The sequence below is a fragment of the Engystomops pustulosus genome, unplaced genomic scaffold, assembly GCF_040894005.1.
Source record: "Engystomops pustulosus unplaced genomic scaffold, aEngPut4.maternal MAT_SCAFFOLD_971, whole genome shotgun sequence".
Taxonomy (NCBI): domain Eukaryota; kingdom Metazoa; phylum Chordata; class Amphibia; order Anura; family Leptodactylidae; genus Engystomops; species Engystomops pustulosus.
The window spans coordinates 1-19,805 of NW_027285850.1; the positions used below are offsets into that span (position 1 = coordinate 1).

Here is a 19,805-nt window from a genome sequence, read left to right on the forward strand (position 1 = left end):
AATGCTTACTGTTGCATGGCGCTTAAATGTGAAAAAAACCCAGCCAGGCCACGCCCCCTTCCGGATCCTGCTTTTTTTTTTTTTTTTCCCGGCTCGATCTTTTATTGCATATACACATATGCACAGATCGAGCCCAGCCTGCTCAGAAATACCCCCGATGGTTATCCCACCGGGGTTTTTTCTCTCCTGCCTTCACGCTGCCCACCTCCGTTCCGGGCAGCCACCGATGCGACCCGGAAGTGAAGAGTGACCACTTCCGGTCGCGCGCATGCGGCACAACAATGTGTCGTGAGGTGCAGGAGAGGAGGAATGGACCACGTGGAGCCGGCTTTTTCCCTCGGAGAGACGCGGCGCGCCCCCCGGTAAGTAGTATTGTGGGCACCCGACGGAACCAACCGGAGGTTCCCTCAGCCCACGCTCAGGTCCCTTCCAGGGACAGGAAACCACTGAGGCAGAATAGGAGGAGCATGTTTTTTATGCTCAGGTTTCCTGTCCCTGGGGGCGGATCCCTCTCTCTGGTTGGTGCCGTCGTGGTGAAGGGGAAATTTTGGTCTGGATCTACCATTATAAAATATACAATTTCGACTTACATACAAATTCAACTTAAGTACAAACCTACGGACCCTATCTTGTATGTAACCGGGAACTGCCTGTACCCCCCCTAGTTTCCCAGTAAAACCACTTATCATGGAGATTCAAAGCAGGACCTCCAATGAAAGAGCTAATCACCCGTGGGTAAGCTCATTGACAATGAACAACTCCAGTTACAATAGGAATAGATTTATTCTGTAGCTGCCCGACACTAGATAAATGTTATAGATAAACTAGAATACTGTGCATTATAATGATATATATGATTAGACTGCACAATATATCACACAATATATCAAATCATCTGAGGATGGTTGTACCATACTTTAGTTTTATCCACATGGCTGAGGGAGTTAAAGATTTTGTGCAGGTCTGAGGTGTTCTGTATGTGTTCTAGGTACAGATTCCACTCCTTGCTCAGCTCCTCCTGGGAACGAACCTGAGAAGAAAGAAAAGTAAGCTCACCCGACACTACATAACATTTAACATGGATAAAATGTAGGAATGTGTCTAAAAGGGTTAAAATACAATTGTGCTCTGTACAGATGTCCGAGCAATGCATGGCTTCTGGAGACAAATATTTTATTTTATACTCCTATCTCCACTATTAATTATGCCATAGTTTATTTATTAAACCGTAAATATAATTCTTTGCGGATATATTACCCGGTAGGCGTGCCATAATGGTCCATTATAAAAGCGAAACAGTCCAATCAGATCCTCCAAGAAACATTTGCAAGTGACATCCGAAACATCCATTGAGCACCCGAGTGCCTGAAATAAATAAAGCCCTTTAAGAACTATACTTATATCACCAATGCAGTTAAAGCTAATTTCAGATGACATCATATAATATTTTATGAAAAATTATATTGAAGCGCACCTGTAGAGTTAGAAAACTTTCTGGAGAATGTGAGAATCTAGGAGCATTTCCTATACCGTATATCCTACTTTATATTATTACTTTAAAGGGGCTTTCCAGTTCCATAGGATAGGTCATCCATATGAGATTACTGGCTCATCTACAGCTCCCCAGGGCCAGTCACTACACAGAGGAAGGGAGCATACTTCTTGCCCGCCTATGGCACCAAAATCAGGAGTACATGATCAGCCAATGGTTGGGTGATCTCTAGTGTTGAATCTCCATGGATCTCAAAGTGATCACCTAACTTATTAATAGGTAATCAGCTTCATAAAACTGGAAAAAGTCCTTTAAAGAGGACCTGTCACCTGGGAAAAACACCCCCAACAAATTAGCTCCCCCTCATCCTATCCCCAGCACCTTTATATTTATTGAATTTTTATTAAGATTTGTGTTTTTATACTTCGTTTAAAACGATCCGACCTCTCATCAAATAAGAGGTCGGATCGTTGTACAAATCTCCTAACAGTCGGCCGTATTCATGAGGGGGGCGGCCAACACACCCCCTCCACGCCCCTGTCAGTCAGGGACCTGTAAGACTCGCCGGCAGCAGCGCATGTGTGCAGCGCTGTGACCTAATCAACACAATATAACTGTACATCATGGGGCTGTTAAGGATGTGAGCCCACTGAGCTCCAGGAGTTTGCTGTATTTTCCAGCACGCACCTCATGTGAACTGCTACGATCGGCACTGGCACCAGTGGGAGCAATAACCTATTTAATGCCACAGTCAAGTCTGACCACAGCACCTAAACAGGAGAGGCATATCACGGGTGTTAGTTGTCAATATAGATTAAATGCTTCCCACAGATAACAAGCTCTGGTCTTTTATGGTTTAATAATTGTTTTTCTACATTCACTTCCTGGTCCACCCTTTAGAATATATTCAAACGAGGTATTTAATATGGATTGTGTGTCAGGTTTTCCAATGTGCCCTAGATGGCGAGTGGAATCTGTCCAGATTTTGCCAGTGAGAGGACAAAAATAAAGACAGTCGCGTTTAATTGAGTTCATGAGGAGATTTTCTCATGGATCTTCCAGATACAAATCTGTGTCAAAATCCTCTTTGAGAACACACCCTTACATATTTATGCTGCACTGGCATGAATACTCAGCAGTACGTCAGTACCCAGAACACATCTTTTCTCAAAATATATGGATAAAAGAAAAATACTGAATACTGAAGACCACTCACCCACAAGTACTCGCCATGCACTTGAATTGCAAATTTTTGCTTTCGTAGTCGAATAAGATTGGGGGGATAACTAGAAATCTCCGTCAGGCAACAGACAACTCCTGCTATCTGTCCACATAGTAACTCCTGCTGGTCAATGGCCGTCTGAAAATCAGAAAACATCATCAGAGAAGTCTACATATAACTGGAAAAGAACAGCTTATAGTGAAGTGAACTGGCACAAGTGACCCAAGTAAATATAATCAAGCTCTTCAGATATCCGTTATTTTTTCTGGCAGTTTAACGCCTCCTTATTCATTTTTGCGTTTCCATTTTTTAGTGCCCACCTACAAAAATGCTGTGTACTGGGAAGCTGGAAAAAAAATTCAAATGCAGTGAAGAAGGTGAAAAAACACATTTGCATCATTTTCTTGTGGACTTGGATTTTACATTTTTTCAATGCAGGTATGATGAGCTTCTGCAACTTGTCATTAGTGAAAATGAGGTCCCTTGTCACAGGTTGCCTTTAAGTATGTTAAAAAGTATACTATCTGTATTATTAATTTCTCAAATTCTGTCGAGAGTTTAGTTTTACTTTAATCACTACATAAGCTCAAACTCAATTTACAGTTATAGATTACGTTTAGAAATCTGGTGCAACTGCTTAGAAATGTAAAAAATATATACATCACATGAAGTGAACTAAATAAAAGTTATAAGCTAACTTGGCAATCTAAAAGAAGGCACAACAGAAGAAAATGAACACTAAATTGTATGATGTTTGTAAAAAGGGTTTCTAAAATTGTGTTTATGTTACATACAAGTCATACTGTATACTTGACAGCTTTGGATAAGTACAGGAAGCCGGACAAACAACGCATGCAATGAATTTCCCACGCTGCATTCCAAGGGCTGTAGTAAAAATGGAGTATGAGGTTTTCCAGAAGCTGACAGAATGTCACAATTCTCCTTGTATGAATGAAGGATTTTATCTTTACTGTTTACTCCTCTATGCTTCTATATACACAAATAATGGAAAGCACGGGAGGCAATGAGAACATAAAGAGTTATAGGGACCATAAAACCTATGTAACTTGGAAGGTTCTTGGAAGGGCATCTTCATACATTACCACAGCTCTGTGTTCTTCTGGCTAATAAAAGATCATTCCCTTATGTAGTGCACAAAACATCTGAGAAACCAGGGCTCAGCCAGGACATTACAAAATGGCTAAAGGTTTACTGTTAAAGGACACCTGTCAGCAAATTAAACCGAACAAGCTGCACATACTAATAAAAACAGATTCTAGCCCTCTTCTAATTATGGTACTTTGAAAAGCCCATCTATATCAGAGCATACCCTAAAGCTCTGCCACAATGTGGCACGTAGTGGTCCGATCAACTGACCTATTCTTCAGTGGTCCAGTGTACTTATGAGTGCGTGGCCATCTGAGGAGGCGGTAACTGCAGCATCGAACAAGGCAGTCACCGCCGGCATCTAGTGTGGGTGTTGCGGACTTGGGGAGAAGCAGAATAGAAGGCAGTACCTCCACCACCCCCTCATGAATACGCTGGACCGCTGAAAGATAGGACAGAACTTTAGGGTATTTTCCGTTATAGATCGGCTTTTTACTGTACCATAATTGGAAGAGTGCTAGGAATCTGTTTTTATTGGTATATGCAGCTTGTTTGGTTTAATTTGCTGACAGCTGTCCTTTAACATTGAAAAAATACGCCTGGAAAAGATTTTCTACAACATCGAATTTTATAAAACAAACCAAAAAGTTAACACTATATATTTGTATATAAAATGTAGTTTGTTCCCATTATCTGCATAAGTATACAAACAGGAAACAGTGCTGCGGTGCTAACCTACAGCCACAGAGCTGTACAGAGGTTATACACTAAATATAACATATTACTATAAATTACCTAATATTTGGTCCTGGAATAAAAATATTATGTATACACCAGACATACTAGAAAATCAAGTTCACCTGCGGAGGATAGAAGTAATTTATTCCATCCCTTGTGGGGTCCCCTTCTCCCTTCACCTTTGATCCATCATACAGAAAGAAATAATTCATCCTGTGTATATATAAAAGCAGAATAAAGACATAAGAAAATGAACCCATACAGGATTCCTGTGATTGATGGCGGATGGCTGGACCTTGGCGTCACTGATGTGAATGAGGGTACAATTCAATGTAACGGGTGATGTGTCCAAAAAAAAAAAAAAAGATTATCACTAGAGATGAGCGAGTATACTGCTCGGTCGAGTATTAGCATCCTCGGACCGGCTCGTTACTCGTTCCCCTGTTCGGAACATCTGGAATGTAAAGAATATTGTTCTTTCAATGTGTTCTGCACTTAAATGGTCCTGTATTCACTGTTTTTAAAGTTTTAATTCTATTATTCACTTTGCAGATGTGCGCGTGTGTCTGGTTAGGTTCGGAGATACGCGCGCACATCTGCAATGTGAAGAATAGAATTAAAACATTAAAAACAGTGAATACAGGACCATTTAAGTGCAGAACACATTGAAAGAACACTATTCTTCACATTCCAGATGTTCCGAACATCTCTGAACTTAGCGGGAGACACGCGCGGACACCTGCAAAATGAAGAATAGTGTTATTTCAATGTGTTTTAACAAGCAAAACATCAGGAAACATCTGGAATATTTAATTAAGCACTGTTCTTTTAGTGTTCTGTTTTAGCAAAAAAATGCTCGGGTCTCCCATTGACTTCAAGGAGGCTCGTTATTCGAGACGAGCACTCGAGCATCGGGAAAAGTTCGTCTCGAATAACGAGCACCCGAGCATTTTAGTGCTCGCTCATCTCTAATTATCACTATTGCTGCTGTCACTCGACTGGAGGATCATTTACTCTTCTGGTATATAGATCTGGGTCCAAGCTGCGGCAAGTAAGATCCAATAGACTATACAGAAAGTATGAGCTCCAGAATGACAGCTCTTTCTACAAGGACACTTGGCCTTTCACAATTAGATTTCCTATGAAATATTAATACTAGTTAGATATTTAGGCAGGTGTTTGAATATATTATATAGTATTATGGAATACACATATTCAGAGGTCGCATTAACGCCTCACCACGCGTCATAGACGCGTGATGTGGCGCCATTACCCCCCAAAATAATTGCCATGCGTAAAGTTACGCATGGCAATTATTCCCTGTAGCGCGCAGGCTGAGCGGCCCGGCGCGCGCTGCAAAAGAGGTGTCTGTAGCGCGATCACAGCGCGTGCCGGGCCGCTCAGCGGGAAAAGTGACACAGTGATCTGTGTCAGCAGCGCTCCAGAGCAAGAGCGCAGGCCCCGCGATACCTGTGGACAGCGGGGCAGCTGCTCCCCTCCCTGCTTTATCTCCCTACCTGCCCGCAGCTGCCTGCGTCTATGTCGGGACTCCGGGTGAGTGTGTGCAGTGTTCTGTGTGTGCTGTGTGTAGTGTAGTGTAGTGTGCAGTGTTCTGTGTGTGCTGTGTGTAGTGTAGTGTATTGTGCAGTGTTCTGTGTGTGCTGTGTGTAGTGTAGTGTAGTGTGCAGTGTTCTGTGTGTGCTGTGTGTAGTGTAGTGTAGTGTAGTGTGCAGTGTTCTGTGTGTGCTGTGTGTAGTGTAGTGTAGTGTAGTGTGCAGTGTTCTGTGTGTGCTGTGTGTAGTGTAGTGTAGAGTAGTGTAGTGTGCAGTGTTCTGTGTGTGCTGTGTGTAGTGTAGAGTAGTGTAGTGTTCAGTGTTCTGTGTGTGCTGTGTGTAGTGTAGAGTAGTGTAGTGTGCAGTGTTCTGTGTGTGCTGTGTGTAGTGTAGAGTAGTGTAGTGTGCAGTGTTCTGTGTGTGCTGTGTGTAGTGTAGTGTAGTGTAGTGTGCAGTGTTCTGTGTGTGCTGTGTGTAGTGTAGAGTAGTGTAGAGTAGTGTAGTGTTCAGTGTTCTGTGTGTGCTGTGTGTAGTGTAGAGTAGTGTAGTGTGCAGTGTTCTGTGTGTGCTGTGTGTAGTGTAGAGTAGTGTAGTGTGCAGTGTTCTGTGTGTGCTGTGTGTAGTGTAGTGTGCAGTGTTCTGTGTGTGCAGTGTTCTGTGTGTGCTGTGTGTAGTGTAGTGTGCAGTGTTCTGTGTGTGCTGTGTGTAGTGTAGTGTAGTGTGCAGTGTTCTGTGTGTAGTGTAGTGTGCAGTGTTCTGTGTGTGCTGTGTGTAGTGTAGTGTAGTGTGCAGTGTTCTGTGTGTAGTGTAGTGTAGTGTAGTGTGCAGTGTTCTGTGTGTGCTGTGGAGTGGAGTGTGTGCTGTGTGTAGTGGAGTGGAGTGTGCGCTGTGTGGAGTGGGGTGGAGTGGAGTGTGTGCTGTGTGTAGTGGAGTGGAGTGTGTGCTGTGTGTAGTGGGGTGGAGTGGAGTGTGTGCTGTGTGGAGTGGAGTGTGTGCGCTGTGTGTAGTGGAGTGGAGTGTGTGCTGTGTGTAGTGGGGTGGAGTGGAGTGTGTGCAGTGTGGAGTGGAGTGTATGCGCTGTGTGGAGTGTGTGCGCTGTGTGGAGTGGAGTGTGTGCGCTGTGTGGAGTGGAGTGGAGTGTGTGCGCTGTGTGGAGTGGAGTGGAGTGTGTGCGCTGTGTGGAGTGGAGTGGAGTGTGTGCGCTGTGTGGAGTGGAGTGGAGTGTGTGCTGTGTGGAGTGGAGTGGAGTGTGTGCTGTGTGGAGTGTAGTGTAGTGTGCAGTGTTCTGTGTGTAGTGTAGTGTGCAGTGTTCTGTGTGTGCTGTGGAGTGTGTGCTGTGTGGAGTGGAGTGGAGTGGAGTGTGTGCTGTGTGTAGTGGAGTGTGTGCTGTGTGTAGTGGAGTGTAGTGTGCAGTGTTCTGTGTGTGCTGTGGAGTGTGTGCTGTGTGGAGTGGAGTGGAGTGGAGTGTGTGCTGTGTGTAGTGGAGTGGAGTGTGTGCTGTGTGTAGTGGAGTGGAGTGTGTGCTGTGTGGAGTGGAGTGGAGTGTGTGCTGTGTGGAGTGGAGTGGAGTGGAGTGTGTGCTGTGTGGAGTGGAGTGTGTGCTGTGTGGAGTGGAGTGTGTGCTGTGTGGAGTGGAGTGGAGTGTGTGCTGTGTGGAGTGGAGTGTGTGCTGTGTGGAGTGGAGTGGAGTGTCTGCTGTGTGGAGTGGAGTGGAGTGTCTGCTGTGTGGAGTGGAGTGGAGTGTCTGCTGTGTGGAGTGGAGTGTGTGCTGTGTGGAGTGGAGTGTGTGCTGTGTGGAGTGGAGTGGAGTGTGCAGTGTTCTGTGTGTAGTGTAGTGTGCAGTGTTCTGTGTGTAGTGTAGTGTAGTGTGCAGTGTTCTGTGTGTGCTGTGGAGTGGAGTGTGTGCTGTGTGTAGTGGAGTGTGCGCTGTGTGGAGTGGGGTGGAGTGGAGTGTGTGCTGTGTGTAGTGGAGTGGAGTGTGTGCTGTGTGTAGTGGGGTGGAGTGGAGTGTGTGCTGTGTGGAGTGGAGTGTGTGCGCTGTGTGTAGTGGAGTGGAGTGGAGTGTGTGCTGTGTGTAGTGGGGTGGAGTGGAGTGTGTGCAGTGGAGTGTGTGCGCTGTGTGGAGTGGAGTGTGTGCGCTGTGTGGAGTGGAGTGGAGTGTGTGCGCTGTGTGGAGTGGAGTGGAGTGTGTGCGCTGTGTGGAGTGGAGTGGAGTGTGTGCGCTGTGTGGAGTGGAGTGGAGTGTGTGCTGTGTGGAGTGGAGTGTGTGCTGTGTGGAGTGGAGTGGAGTGTGCAGTGTTCTGTGTGTAGTGTAGTGTGCAGTGTTCTGTGTGTAGTGTAGTGTAGTGTGCAGTGTTCTGTGTGTAGTGTAGTGTAGTGTGCAGTGTTCTGTGTGTGCTGTGGAGTGGAGTGTGTGCTGTGTGTAGTGGAGTGGAGTGGAGTGTGTGCTGTGTGTAGTGGAGTGGAGTGTGTGCTGTGTGGAGTGGAGTGTGTGCTGTGTGGAGTGGAGTGTGTGCTGTGTGGAGTGGAGTGTGTGCTGTGTGGAGTGGAGTGGAGTGTGTGCTGTGTGGAGTGGAGTGGAGTGTGTGCTGTGTGGAGTGGAGTGTGTGCTGTGTGGAGTGGAGTGTGTGCTGTGTGGAGTGGAGTGGAGCGTGTGCTGTGTGGAGTGTGTGCTGTGTGGAGTGGAGTGGAGTGTGTGCTGTGTGGAGTGGAGTGGAGTGTGTGCTGTGTGGAGTGGAGTGGAGTGTGTGCTGTGTGGAGTGGAGTGGAGTGTGCTGTGTGTAGTGTAGTGGAGTGTGTGCGCAGTGTGTAGTGTAGTGGAGTGTGTGCGCAGTGTGTAGTGTAGTGGAGTGTGTGCGCAGTGTGTAGTGTAGTGGAGTGTGTGCGCAGTGTGTAGTGTAGTGGAGTGTGTGCGCAGTGTGTAGTGTAGTGGAGTGTGTGCGCAGTGTGTAGTGTAGTGGAGTGTGTGCGCAGTGTGTAGTGTAGTGGAGTGTGTGCGCAGTGTGTAGTGTAGTGGAGTGTGTGCGCAGTGTGTAGTGTAGTGGAGTGTGTGCGCAGTGTGTAGTGTAGTGGAGTGTGTGCGCAGTGTGTAGTGTAGTGGAGTGTGTGCGCAGTGTGTAGTGTAGTGGAGTGTGTGCGCAGTGTGTAGTGTAGTGGAGTGTGTGCGCAGTGTGTAGTGTAGTGGAGTGTGTGCGCAGTGTGTAGTGGAGTGGAGTGTGTGCGCAGTGTGTAGTGGAGTGGAGTGGAGTGTGTGCTGTGTGGAGTGGAGTGGAGTGTGTGCTGTGTGGAGTGGAGTGGAGTGGAGTGTGTGCTGTGTGGAGTGGAGTGGAGTGTGTGCTGTGTGGAGTGGAGTGGAGTGTGTGCTGTGTGGAGTGGAGTGGAGTGTGTGCTGTGTGGAGTGGAGTGGAGTGGAGTGTGTGCTGTGTGGAGTGGAGTGGAGTGTGTGCTGTGTGGAGTGGAGTGGAGTGGAGTGTGTGCTGTGTGGAGTGGAGTGGAGTGGAGTGTGTGCTGTGTGGAGTGGAGTGGAGTGGAGTGTGTGCTGTGTGGAGTGGAGTGGAGTGGAGTGTGTGCTGTGTGGAGTGGAGTGGAGTGTGTGCTGTGTGGAGTGGAGTGGAGTGGAGTGTGTGCTGTGTGGAGTGGAGTGGAGTGGAGTGTGTGCTGTGTGGAGTGGAGTGGAGTGTGTGCGCTGTGTGGAGTGGAGTGGAGTGTGTGCTGTGTGGAGTGGAGTGTGTGCTGTGTGGAGTGGAGTGGAGTGTGTGCTGTGTGGAGTGGAGTGTGTGCTGTGTGGAGTGGAGTGGAGTGTGTGCGCAGTGTGTAGTGTAGTGGAGTGGAGTGTGTAGTGTAGTGGAGTGGAGTGCAGTGTAGTGGAGTGTGCGCGCAGTGTGTAGTGTAGTGTAGTGGAGTGTGCGCGCAGTGTGTAGTGTAGTGTAGTGGAGTGTGCGCGCAGTGTGTAGTGTAGTGTAGTGGAGTGTGCGCGCAGTGTGTAGTGTAGTGTAGTGGAGTGTGCGCGCAGTGTGTAGTGTAGTGTAGTGTAGTGGAGTGTGCGCGCAGTGTGTAGTGTAGTGTAGTGGAGTGTGCGCGCAGTGTGTAGTGTAGTGTAGTGTAGTGGAGTGTGCGCGCAGTGTGTAGTGGGGTGGAGTGTGCGCGCAGTGTGTAGTGGGGTGGAGTGTGCGCGCAGTGTGTAGTGTAGTGGAGTGTGTGCGCAGTGTGTAGTGTAGTGGAGTGGAGTGTGTGCTGTGTGGAGTGGAGTGGAGTGTGTGCTGTGTGGAGTGGAGTGGAGTGTGTGCTGTGTGGAGTGGAGTGGAGTGTGTGCTGTGTGGAGTGGAGTGGAGTGTGTGCTGTGTGGAGTGGAGTGGAGTGTGTGCTGTGTGGAGTGGAGTGGAGTGTGTGCTGTGTGGAGTGGAGTGGAGTGTGTGCTGTGTGGAGTGGAGTGGAGTGTGTGCTGTGTGGAGTGGAGTGGAGTGTGTGCTGTGTGGAGTGGAGTGGAGTGTGTGCTGTGTGGAGTGGAGTGGAGTGTGTGCTGTGTGGAGTGGAGTGGAGTGTGTGCTGTGTGGAGTGGAGTGGAGTGTGTGCTGTGTGGAGTGGAGTGGAGTGTGTGCTGTGTGGAGTGGAGTGTGTGCTGTGTGGAGTGGAGTGTGTGCTGTGTGGAGTGGAGTGGAGTGTGTGCTGTGTGGAGTGGAGTGGAGTGTGTGCTGTGTGGAGTGGAGTGGAGTGTGTGCTGTGTGGAGTGGAGTGGAGTGTGTGCTGTGTGGAGTGGAGTGTGTGCTGTGTGGAGTGGAGTGTGTGCTGTGTGGAGTGGAGTGTGTGCTGAGTGGAGTGGAGTGTGTGCTGAGTGGAGTGGAGTGTGTGCTGTGTGGAGTGGAGTGTGTGCTGTGTGGAGTGGAGTGTGTGCTGTGTGGAGTGGAGTGTGTGCTGTGTGGAGTGGAGTGTGTGCTGTGTGGAGTGGAGTGGAGTGTGTGCTGTGTGGAGTGGAGTGTGTGCTGTGTGGAGTGGAGTGTGTGCTGTGTGGAGTGGAGTGTGTGCTGTGTGGAGTGGAGTGTGTGCTGTGTGGAGTGGAGTGTGTGCTGTGTGGAGTGGAGTGTGCGCTGTGTGGAGTGGAGTGTGCGCAGTGTGGAGTGGAGTGGAGTGTGCGCAGTGTGGAGTGGAGTGGAGTGTGCGCAGTGTGGAGTGGAGTGGAGTGTGCGCAGTGTGGAGTGGAGTGGAGTGTGCGCAGTGTGGAGTGGAGTGGAGTGTGCGCAGTGTGGAGTGGAGTGGAGTGTGCGCAGTGTGGAGTGGAGTGGAGTGTGCGCTGTGTGGAGTGGAGTGGAGTGTGCGCTGTGTGGAGTGGAGTGGAGTGTGCGCTGTGTGGAGTGGAGTGGAGTGTGTGCTGTGTGGAGTGGAGTGGAGTGTGTGCTGTGTGGAGTGGAGTGGAGTGTGTGCTGTGTGGAGTGGAGTGGAGTGTGTGCTGTGTGGAGTGGAGTGGAGTGTGTGCTGTGTGGAGTGGAGTGGAGTGTGTGCTGTGTGGAGTGGAGTGTGTGCTGTGTGGAGTGGAGTGGAGTGTGTGCTGTGTGGAGTGGAGTGTGTGCTGTGTGGAGTGGAGTGTGTGCTGTGTGGAGTGGAGTGGAGTGTGTGCTGTGTGGAGTGGAGTGTGTGCTGTGTGGAGTGGAGTGTGTGCTGTGTGGAGTGGAGTGGAGTGTGTGCTGTGTGGAGTGGAGTGTGTGCTGTGTGGAGTGGAGTGGAGTGTGTGCTGTGTGGAGTGGAGTGGAGTGTGTGCTGTGTGGAGTGGAGTGGAGTGTGTGCTGTGTGGAGTGGAGTGGAGTGTGTGCGCAGTGTGTAGTGTAGTGGAGTGTGTGCGCAGTGTGTAGTGTAGTGGAGTGGAGTGTGTAGTGTAGTGGAGTGGAGTGCAGTGGAGTGGAGTGTGCGCGCAGTGTGTAGTGTAGTGGAGTGGAGTGTGCGCGCAGTGTGTAGTGTAGTGGAGTGGAGTGTGCGCGCAGTGTGTAGTGTAGTGTAGTGGAGTGTGCGCGCAGTGTGTAGTGTAGTGTAGTGGAGTGTGCGCGCAGTGTGTAGTGTAGTGTAGTGGAGTGTGCGCGCAGTGTGTAGTGTAGTGTAGTGGAGTGTGCGCGCAGTGTGTAGTGTAGTGTAGTGGAGTGTGCGCGCAGTGTGTAGTGTAGTGTAGTGTAGTGTGCGCGCAGTGTGTAGTGTAGTGTAGTGGAGTGTGCGCGCAGTGTGTAGTGTAGTGTAGTGGAGTGTGCGCGCAGTGTGTAGTGGGGTGGAGTGTAGTGGAGTGTGCGCGCAGTGTGTAGTGGGGTGGAGTGTGCGCGCAGTGTGTAGTGGGGTGGAGTGTGCGCGCAGTGTGTAGTGTAGTGGAGTGTGTGCGCAGTGTGTAGTGTAGTGGAGTGTGTGCGCAGTGTGTAGTGTAGTGGAGTGGAGTGTGTGCTGTGTGGAGTGGAGTGGAGTGTGTGCTGTGTGGAGTGGAGTGGAGTGTGTGCTGTGTGGAGTGGAGTGGAGTGTGTGCTGTGTGGAGTGGAGTGGAGTGTGTGCTGTGTGGAGTGGAGTGGAGTGTGTGCTGTGTGGAGTGGAGTGGAGTGTGTGCTGTGTGGAGTGGAGTGGAGTGTGTGCTGTGTGGAGTGGAGTGGAGTGTGTGCTGTGTGGAGTGGAGTGGAGTGTGTGCTGTGTGGAGTGGAGTGGAGTGTGTGCTGTGTGGAGTGGAGTGGAGTGTGTGCTGTGTGGAGTGGAGTGGAGTGTGTGCTGTGTGGAGTGGAGTGGAGTGTGTGCTGTGTGGAGTGGAGTGGAGTGTGTGCTGTGTGGAGTGGAGTGTGTGCTGTGTGGAGTGGAGTGGAGTGTGTGCTGTGTGGAGTGTGTGCTGTGTGGAGTGGAGTGGAGTGTGTGCTGTGTGGAGTGTGTGCTGTGTGGAGTGGAGTGGAGTGTGTGCTGTGTGGAGTGGAGTGGAGTGTGTGCTGTGTGGAGTGGAGTGGAGTGTGTGCTGTGTGGAGTGGAGTGGAGTGTGTGCTGTGTGGAGTGGAGTGGAGTGTGTGCTGTGTGGAGTGGAGTGGAGTGTGTGCTGTGTGGAGTGGAGTGGAGTGTGTGCTGTGTGGAGTGGAGTGTGTGCTGTGTGGAGTGGAGTGGAGTGTGTGCTGTGTGGAGTGGAGTGGAGTGTGTGCTGTGTGGAGTGGAGTGTGTGCTGTGTGGAGTGGAGTGGAGTGTGTGCTGTGTGGAGTGGAGTGGAGTGTGTGCTGTGTGGAGTGGAGTGTGTGCTGTGTGGAGTGGAGTGGAGTGTGTGCTGTGTGGAGTGGAGTGTGTGCTGTGTGGAGTGGAGTGGAGTGTGTGCTGTGTGGAGTGGAGTGGAGTGTGTGCTGTGTGGAGTGGAGTGGAGTGTGTGCTGTGTGGAGTGGAGTGGAGTGTGTGCGCAGTGTGTAGTGTAGTGGAGTGTGTGCGCAGTGTGTAGTGTAGTGGAGTGGAGTGTGTAGTGTAGTGGAGTGGAGTGCAGTGGAGTGGAGTGTGCGCGCAGTGTGTAGTGTAGTGGAGTGGAGTGTGCGCGCAGTGTGTAGTGGAGTGTGCGCGCAGTGTGTAGTGTAGTGTAGTGGAGTGTGCGCGCAGTGTGTAGTGTAGTGTAGTGGAGTGTGCGCGCAGTGTGTAGTGTAGTGTAGTGGAGTGTGCGCGCAGTGTGTAGTGTAGTGTAGTGGAGTGGAGTGTGCGCGCAGTGTGTAGTGTAGTGTAGTGTAGTGGAGTGTGCGCGCAGTGTGTAGTGTAGTGTAGTGTAGTGTAGTGGAGTGTGCGCGCAGTGTGTAGTGTAGTGTAGTGTAGTGGAGTGTGCGCGCAGTGTGTAGTGTAGTGTAGTGTAGTGGAGTGTGCGCGCAGTGTGTAGTGTAGTGTAGTGGAGTGTGCGCGCAGTGTGTAGTGTAGTGTGGTGGAGTGTGCGCGCAGTGTGTAGTGTAGTGTAGTGGGGTGGAGTGTGCGCGCAGTGTGGGGTGGGGTGGAGTGTGCGCGCAGTGTGGCGTGGGGTGGAGTGTGCGCGCAGTGTGGCGTGGGGTGGAGTGTGCGCGCAGTGTGGCGTGGGGTGGAGTGTGCGCGCAGTGTGGCGTGGGGTGTGCGCGCAGTGTGGCGTGGGGTGTGCGCGCAGTGTGGCGTGGGGTGTGCGCGCAGTGTGGCGTGGGGTGTGCGCGGAGTGTGGCGTGGAGTGTGCGCGGAGTGTGTGTGCGCAGTGTGGCGCGGAGTGTGTGTGCGCAGTGTGGCGCGGAGTGTGTGTGCGCAGTGTGGCGCGGAGTGTGTGTGCGCAGTGTGGCGCGGAGTGTGTGTGCGCAGTGTGGCGCGGAGTGTGTGTGCGCAGTGTGGCGCGGAGTGTGTGTGCGCAGTGTGGCGCGGAGTGTGTGTGCGCAGTGTGGCGCGGAGTGTGTGTGCGCAGTGTGGCGCGGAGTGTGTGTGCGCAGTGTGGCGCGGAGTGTGTGTGCGCAGTGTGGCGCGGAGTGTGTGTGCGCAGTGTGGCGCGGAGTGTGTGTGCGCAGTGTGGCGCGGAGTGTGTGTGCGCAGTGTGGCGCGGAGTGTGTGTGCGCAGTGTGGCGCGGAGTGTGTGTGCGCAGTGTGGCGCGGAGTGTGTGTGCGCAGTGTGGCGCGGAGTGTGTGTGCGCAGTGTGGCGCGGAGTGTGTGTGCGCAGTGTGGCGCGGAGTGTGTGTGCGCAGTGTGGCGCGGAGTGTGTGTGCGCAGTGTGGCGCGGAGTGTGTGTGCGCAGTGTGGCGCGGAGTGTGTGTGCGCAGTGTGGCGCGGAGTGTGTGTGCGCAGTGTGGCGCGGAGTGTGTGTGCGCAGTGTGGCGCGGAGTGTGTGTGCGCAGTGTGGCGCGGAGTGTGTGTGCGCAGTGTGGCGCGGAGTGTGTGTGCGCAGTGTGGCGCGGAGTGTGTGTGCGCAGTGTGGCGCGGAGTGTGTGTGCGCAGTGTGGCGCGGAGTGTGTGTGCGCAGTGTGGCGCGGAGTGTGTGTGCGCAGTGTGGCGCGGAGTGTGTGTGCGCAGTGTGGCGCGGAGTGTGTGTGCGCAGTGTGGCGCGGAGTGTGTGTGCGCAGTGTGGCGCGGAGTGTGTGTGCGCAGTGTGGCGCGGAGTGTGTGTGCGCAGTGTGGCGCGGAGTGTGTGTGCGCAGTGTGGCGCGGAGTGTGTGTGCGCAGTGTGGCGCGGAGTGTGTGTGCGCAGTGTGGCGCGGAGTGTGTGCGCAGTGTGGCGTGGAGTGGAGTGTGGCGTGGAGTGGAGTGTGGCGTGGAGTGGAGTGTGGCGTGGAGTGGAGTGTGGCGTGGAGTGGAGTGTGGCGTGGAGTGGAGTGTGGCGTGGAGTGGAGTGTGGCGTGGAGTGGAGTGTGTGTGCGCAGTGTGGCGTGGAGTGGAGTGTGTGTGCGCAGTGTGGCGTGGAGTGGAGTGTGTGTGCGCAGTGTGGCGTGGAGTGGAGTGTGTGTGCGCAGTGTGGCGTGGAGTGGAGTGTGTGTGCGCAGTGTGGCGTGGAGTGGAGTGTGTGTGCGCAGTGTGGCGTGGAGTGGAGTGTGTGTGCGCAGTGTGGCGTGGAGTGGAGTGTGTGTGCGCAGTGTGGCGTGGAGTGGAGTGTGTGTGCGCAGTGTGGCGTGGAGTGGAGTGTGTGTGCGCAGTGTGGCGTGGAGTGGAGTGTGTGTGCGCAGTGTGGCGTGGAGTGGAGTGTGTGTGCGCAGTGTGGCGTGGAGTGGAGTGTGTGTGCGCAGTGTGGCGTGGAGTGGAGTGTGTGTGCGCAGTGTGGCGTGGAGTGGAGTGTGTGTGCGCAGTGTGGCGTGGAGTGGAGTGTGTGTGCGCAGTGTGGCGTGGAGTGGAGTGTGTGTGCGCAGTGTGGCGTGGAGTGTGTGTGCGCAGTGTGGCGTGGAGTGTGTGTGCGCAGTGTGGCGTGGAGTGTGTGTGCGCAGTGTGGCGTGGAGTGTGTGTGCGCAGTGTGGCGTGGAGTGTGTGTGCGCAGTGTGGCGTGGAGTGTGTGTGCGCAGTGTGGCGTGGAGTGTGTGTGCGCAGTGTGGCGTGGAGTGTGTGTGCGCAGTGTGGCGTGGAGTGTGTGTGCGCAGTGTGGCGTGGAGTGTGTGTGCGCAGTGTGGCGTGGAGTGTGTGTGCGCAGTGTGGCGTGGAGTGTGTGTGCGCAGTGTGGCGTGGAGTGTGTGTGCGCAGTGTGGCGTGGAGTGTGTGTGCGCAGTGTGGCGTGGAGTGTGTGTGCGCAGTGTGGCGTGGAGTGTGTGTGCGCAGTGTGGCGTGGAGTGTGTGTGCGCAGTGTGGCGTGGAGTGTGTGTGCGCAGTGTGGCGTGGAGTGTGTGTGCGCAGTGTGGCGTGGAGTGTGTGTGCGCAGTGTGGCGTGGAGTGTGTGTGCGCAGTGTGGCGTGGAGTGTGTGTGCGCAGTGTGGCGTGGAGTGTGTGTGCGCAGTGTGGCGTGGAGTGTGTGTGCGCAGTGTGGCGTGGAGTGTGTGTGCGCAGTGTGGCGTGGAGTGTGTGTGCGCAGTGTGGCGTGGAGTGTGTGTGCGCAGTGTGGCGTGGAGTGTGTGTGCGCAGTGTGGCGTGGAGTGTGTGTGCGCAGTGTGGCGTGGAGTGTGTGTGCGCAGTGTGGCGTGGAGTGTGTGTGCGCAGTGTGGCGTGGAGTGTGTGTGCGCAGTGTGGCGTGGAGTGTGTGTGCGCAGTGTGGCGTGGAGTGTGTGTGCGCAGTGTGGCGTGGAGTGTGTGTGCGCAGTGTGGCGTGGAGTGTGTGTGCGCAGTGTGGCGTGGAGTGTGTGTGCGCAGTGTGGCGTGGAGTGTGTGTGCGCAGTGTGGCGTGGAGTGTGTGTGCGCAGTGTGGCGTGGAGTGTGTGTGCGCAGTGTGGCGTGGAGTGTGTGTGCGCAGTGTGGCGTGGAGTGTGTGCGCAGTGTGGCGTGGAGTGTGTGCGCAGTGTGGCGTGGAGTGTGTGCGCAGTGTGGCGTGGAGTGTGTGCGCAGTGTGGCGTGGAGTGTGTGCGCAGTGTGGCGTGGAGTGTGTGCGCAGTGTGGCGTGGAGTGTGTGCGCAGTGTGGCGTGGAGTGTGTGCGCAGTGTGGCGTGGAGTGTGTGCGCAGTGTGGCGTGGAGTGTGTGCGCAGTGTGGCGTGGAGTGTGTGCGCAGTGTGGCGTGGAGTGTGTGCGCAGTGTGGCGTGGAGTGTGTGCGCAGTGTGGCGTGGAGTGTGTGCGCAGTGTGGCGTGGAGTGTGTGCGCAGTGTGGCGTGGAGTGTGTGCGCAGTGTGGCGTGGAGTGTGTGCGCAGTGTGGCGTGGAGTGTGTGCGCAGTGTGGCGTGGAGTGTGTGCGCAGTGTGGCGTGGAGTGTGTGCGCAGTGTGGCGTGGAGTGTGTGCGCAGTGTGGCGTGGAGTGTGTGCGCAGTGTGGCGTGGAGTGTGTGCGCAGTGTGGCGTGGAGTGTGTGCGCAGTGTGGCGTGGAGTGTGTGCGCAGTGTGGCGTGGAGTGTGTGCGCAGTGTGGCGTGGAGTGTGTGCGCAGTGTGGCGTGGAGTGTGTGCGCAGTGTGGCGTGGAGTGTGTGCGCAGTGTGGCGTGGAGTGTGTGCGCAGTGTGGCGTGGAGTGTGTGCGCAGTGTGGCGTGGAGTGTGTGCGCAGTGTGGCGTGGAGTGTGTGCGCAGTGTGGCGTGGAGTGTGTGCGCAGTGTGGCGTGGAGTGTGTGCGCAGTGTGGCGTGGAGTGTGTGCGCAGTGTGGCGTGGAGTGTGTGCGCAGTGTGGCGTGGAGTGTGTGCGCAGTGTGGCGTGGAGTGTGTGCGCAGTGTGGCGTGGAGTGTGTGCGCAGTGTGGCGTGGAGTGGAGTGTGTGTGCGCAGTGTGGCGTGGAGTGGAGTGTGTGTGCGCAGTGTGGCGTGGAGTGGAGTGTGTGTGCGCAGTGTGGCGTGGAGTGGAGTGTGTGTGCGCAGTGTGGAGTGGAGTGTGTGCGCAGTGTGGCGTGGAGTGTGTGCGCAGTGTGGCGTGGAGTGTGTGCGCAGTGTGGCGTGGAGTGTGTGCGCAGTGTGGCGTGGAGTGTGTGCGCAGTGTGGCGTGGAGTGTGTGCGCAGTGTGGCGTGGAGTGTGTGCGCAGTGTGGCGTGGAGTGGAGTGTGTGTGCGCAGTGTGGCGTGGAGTGGAGTGTGTGCTCAGTGTGCACGGCGTATTACCAAAATTTTCATACTCCTCCTCGGGTAAAAATACTCCTCAAAAATGGTGAGAGGAGTATTTTTACCCTTCTGGAAAAATGTTAGTGCGACCTCTGCACATATTATATATATTATACTAGTAATGCATGACATTATAATAGGGAATATGGTCTTGTGATGTTTATAATGTGCACACACCTCTTCAATTACTACCATTAGCCTAAACTACCACGATACATACAGAAGACATATTCCATGAATAATAGACTCACCATGACACTGGCCTGACCTCAGAAACAAATGGAGATGCCATGGAGTGCAATTATTCCACCGCCATCAAGTTCTTCACTGCCAACCAACACAGTACTTGCTACACAGACTCATCGCCCCAAGCGATCCTGGAGGAAAAGGTAGAAACATTAACATGGATCTGAGAGACCTCAGGATAATTTACATACATCTTGTACCTAGGCACTGGATACACCCATATGGACAGGATGAACGGAGGAAAAGCAAGCTGAAGATAATGGAGGTCATGTGCTGATCACACAGGAATACGGCTGAGTAGCCATGTACCTGTGTGACCGTCACATGCCCGGCCTCCCCTAGAAGCAAACCATGAAGCTTTCCATTCACAGCTAAATACTTTATCTACAGAAAGCCTTTACACGTAAAGGACATCTACCACCAGGATGAAGGACTGTATGCAAATGAACCCGAGGGGCTCCAGGCTCCCTACAGTCTTTCATCTTGGTAGTAGATGTCCTTTAAAAGGGGATTCCCATTTCAGAAAATCAATGTTATTGTTTGTGTGATGAAAAGTTCTACAATATTCCAATATACTTTCTGTATCAATCCCTCACAGTTTTCTATTGCTGTAATTCGATAGAAAGCGTCTATGTTTATTTCCATAGCTGACCATGGTCAGGGCGCTTTCACGCGATGCGTTGCGTCACAAATTTTGATGCATTTTTGGCGCATTCAAAAGGCTTCAGCCTTGATCACATACTGAGGTTCCATTGTGTTTTAGCAAATGCAATGGAAACGCAATGCTACTTCAACATGTGATCAAGGTTGAAGCCTTTGGAATGCGTCAAAAATGTATAAAAAAAACACGACACAATGCATTGTGTGAATGCGCCCTCACACAGGTGCCCGGCTCGTTATATGACACAGCTCTGATTACTCTGTGATATAACGAGCCGTGCACCTGTGTGACCATGGTCAGATTTCTGTCCACTGGAAATAAACATAGTGAACATCCACAGAAAGCTATGGTGTACTGTCTCAGAGAAACATAGATTGTAAGCTCTTGGGAGCAGGGCACTCCTATTGTTTCATATGACCATGTTATTGCTCTGTAGTGTCCTATATTATTTGTATATGTACCCCATTATCTGTGGAGTATGATGGCACTATATAAATGAACATTTATTATTAAAAGTCACAGATTTTATATATAGTGGAGCCCGGTATACAGAGACACATCTCACTGCAGGTGTCTGTGTATATATAATGAGAAATGAAAGAATTATAGAATAACTCTGATATCAGGTAAGATGTAATCATATATAGGGGGATATTTATGATTTTTTTTCTACGCTAG

General features: G+C 52.3%; 1 protein-coding gene across 1 annotated transcript; it reads right to left on the bottom strand.

Moving 5' to 3' along the window:
- Window positions 1–71: 71 nt before the first annotated feature.
- Window positions 72–18,600, bottom strand: LOC140112681 (BLOC-3 complex member HPS4-like). Its single transcript, XM_072132586.1, has 5 exons — window positions 18,472–18,600; window positions 4,682–4,772; window positions 2,709–2,852; window positions 1,258–1,365; window positions 72–1,030 (listed from the first exon to the last, which is right to left on the bottom strand). The coding sequence occupies exons 1-5, from the start codon at window positions 18,510–18,512 to the stop codon at window positions 887–889; spliced, it is 528 nt and encodes a 175-aa protein (XP_071988687.1). The 5' UTR covers window positions 18,513–18,600; the 3' UTR covers window positions 72–886.
- Window positions 18,601–19,805: the final 1,205 nt, after the last annotated feature.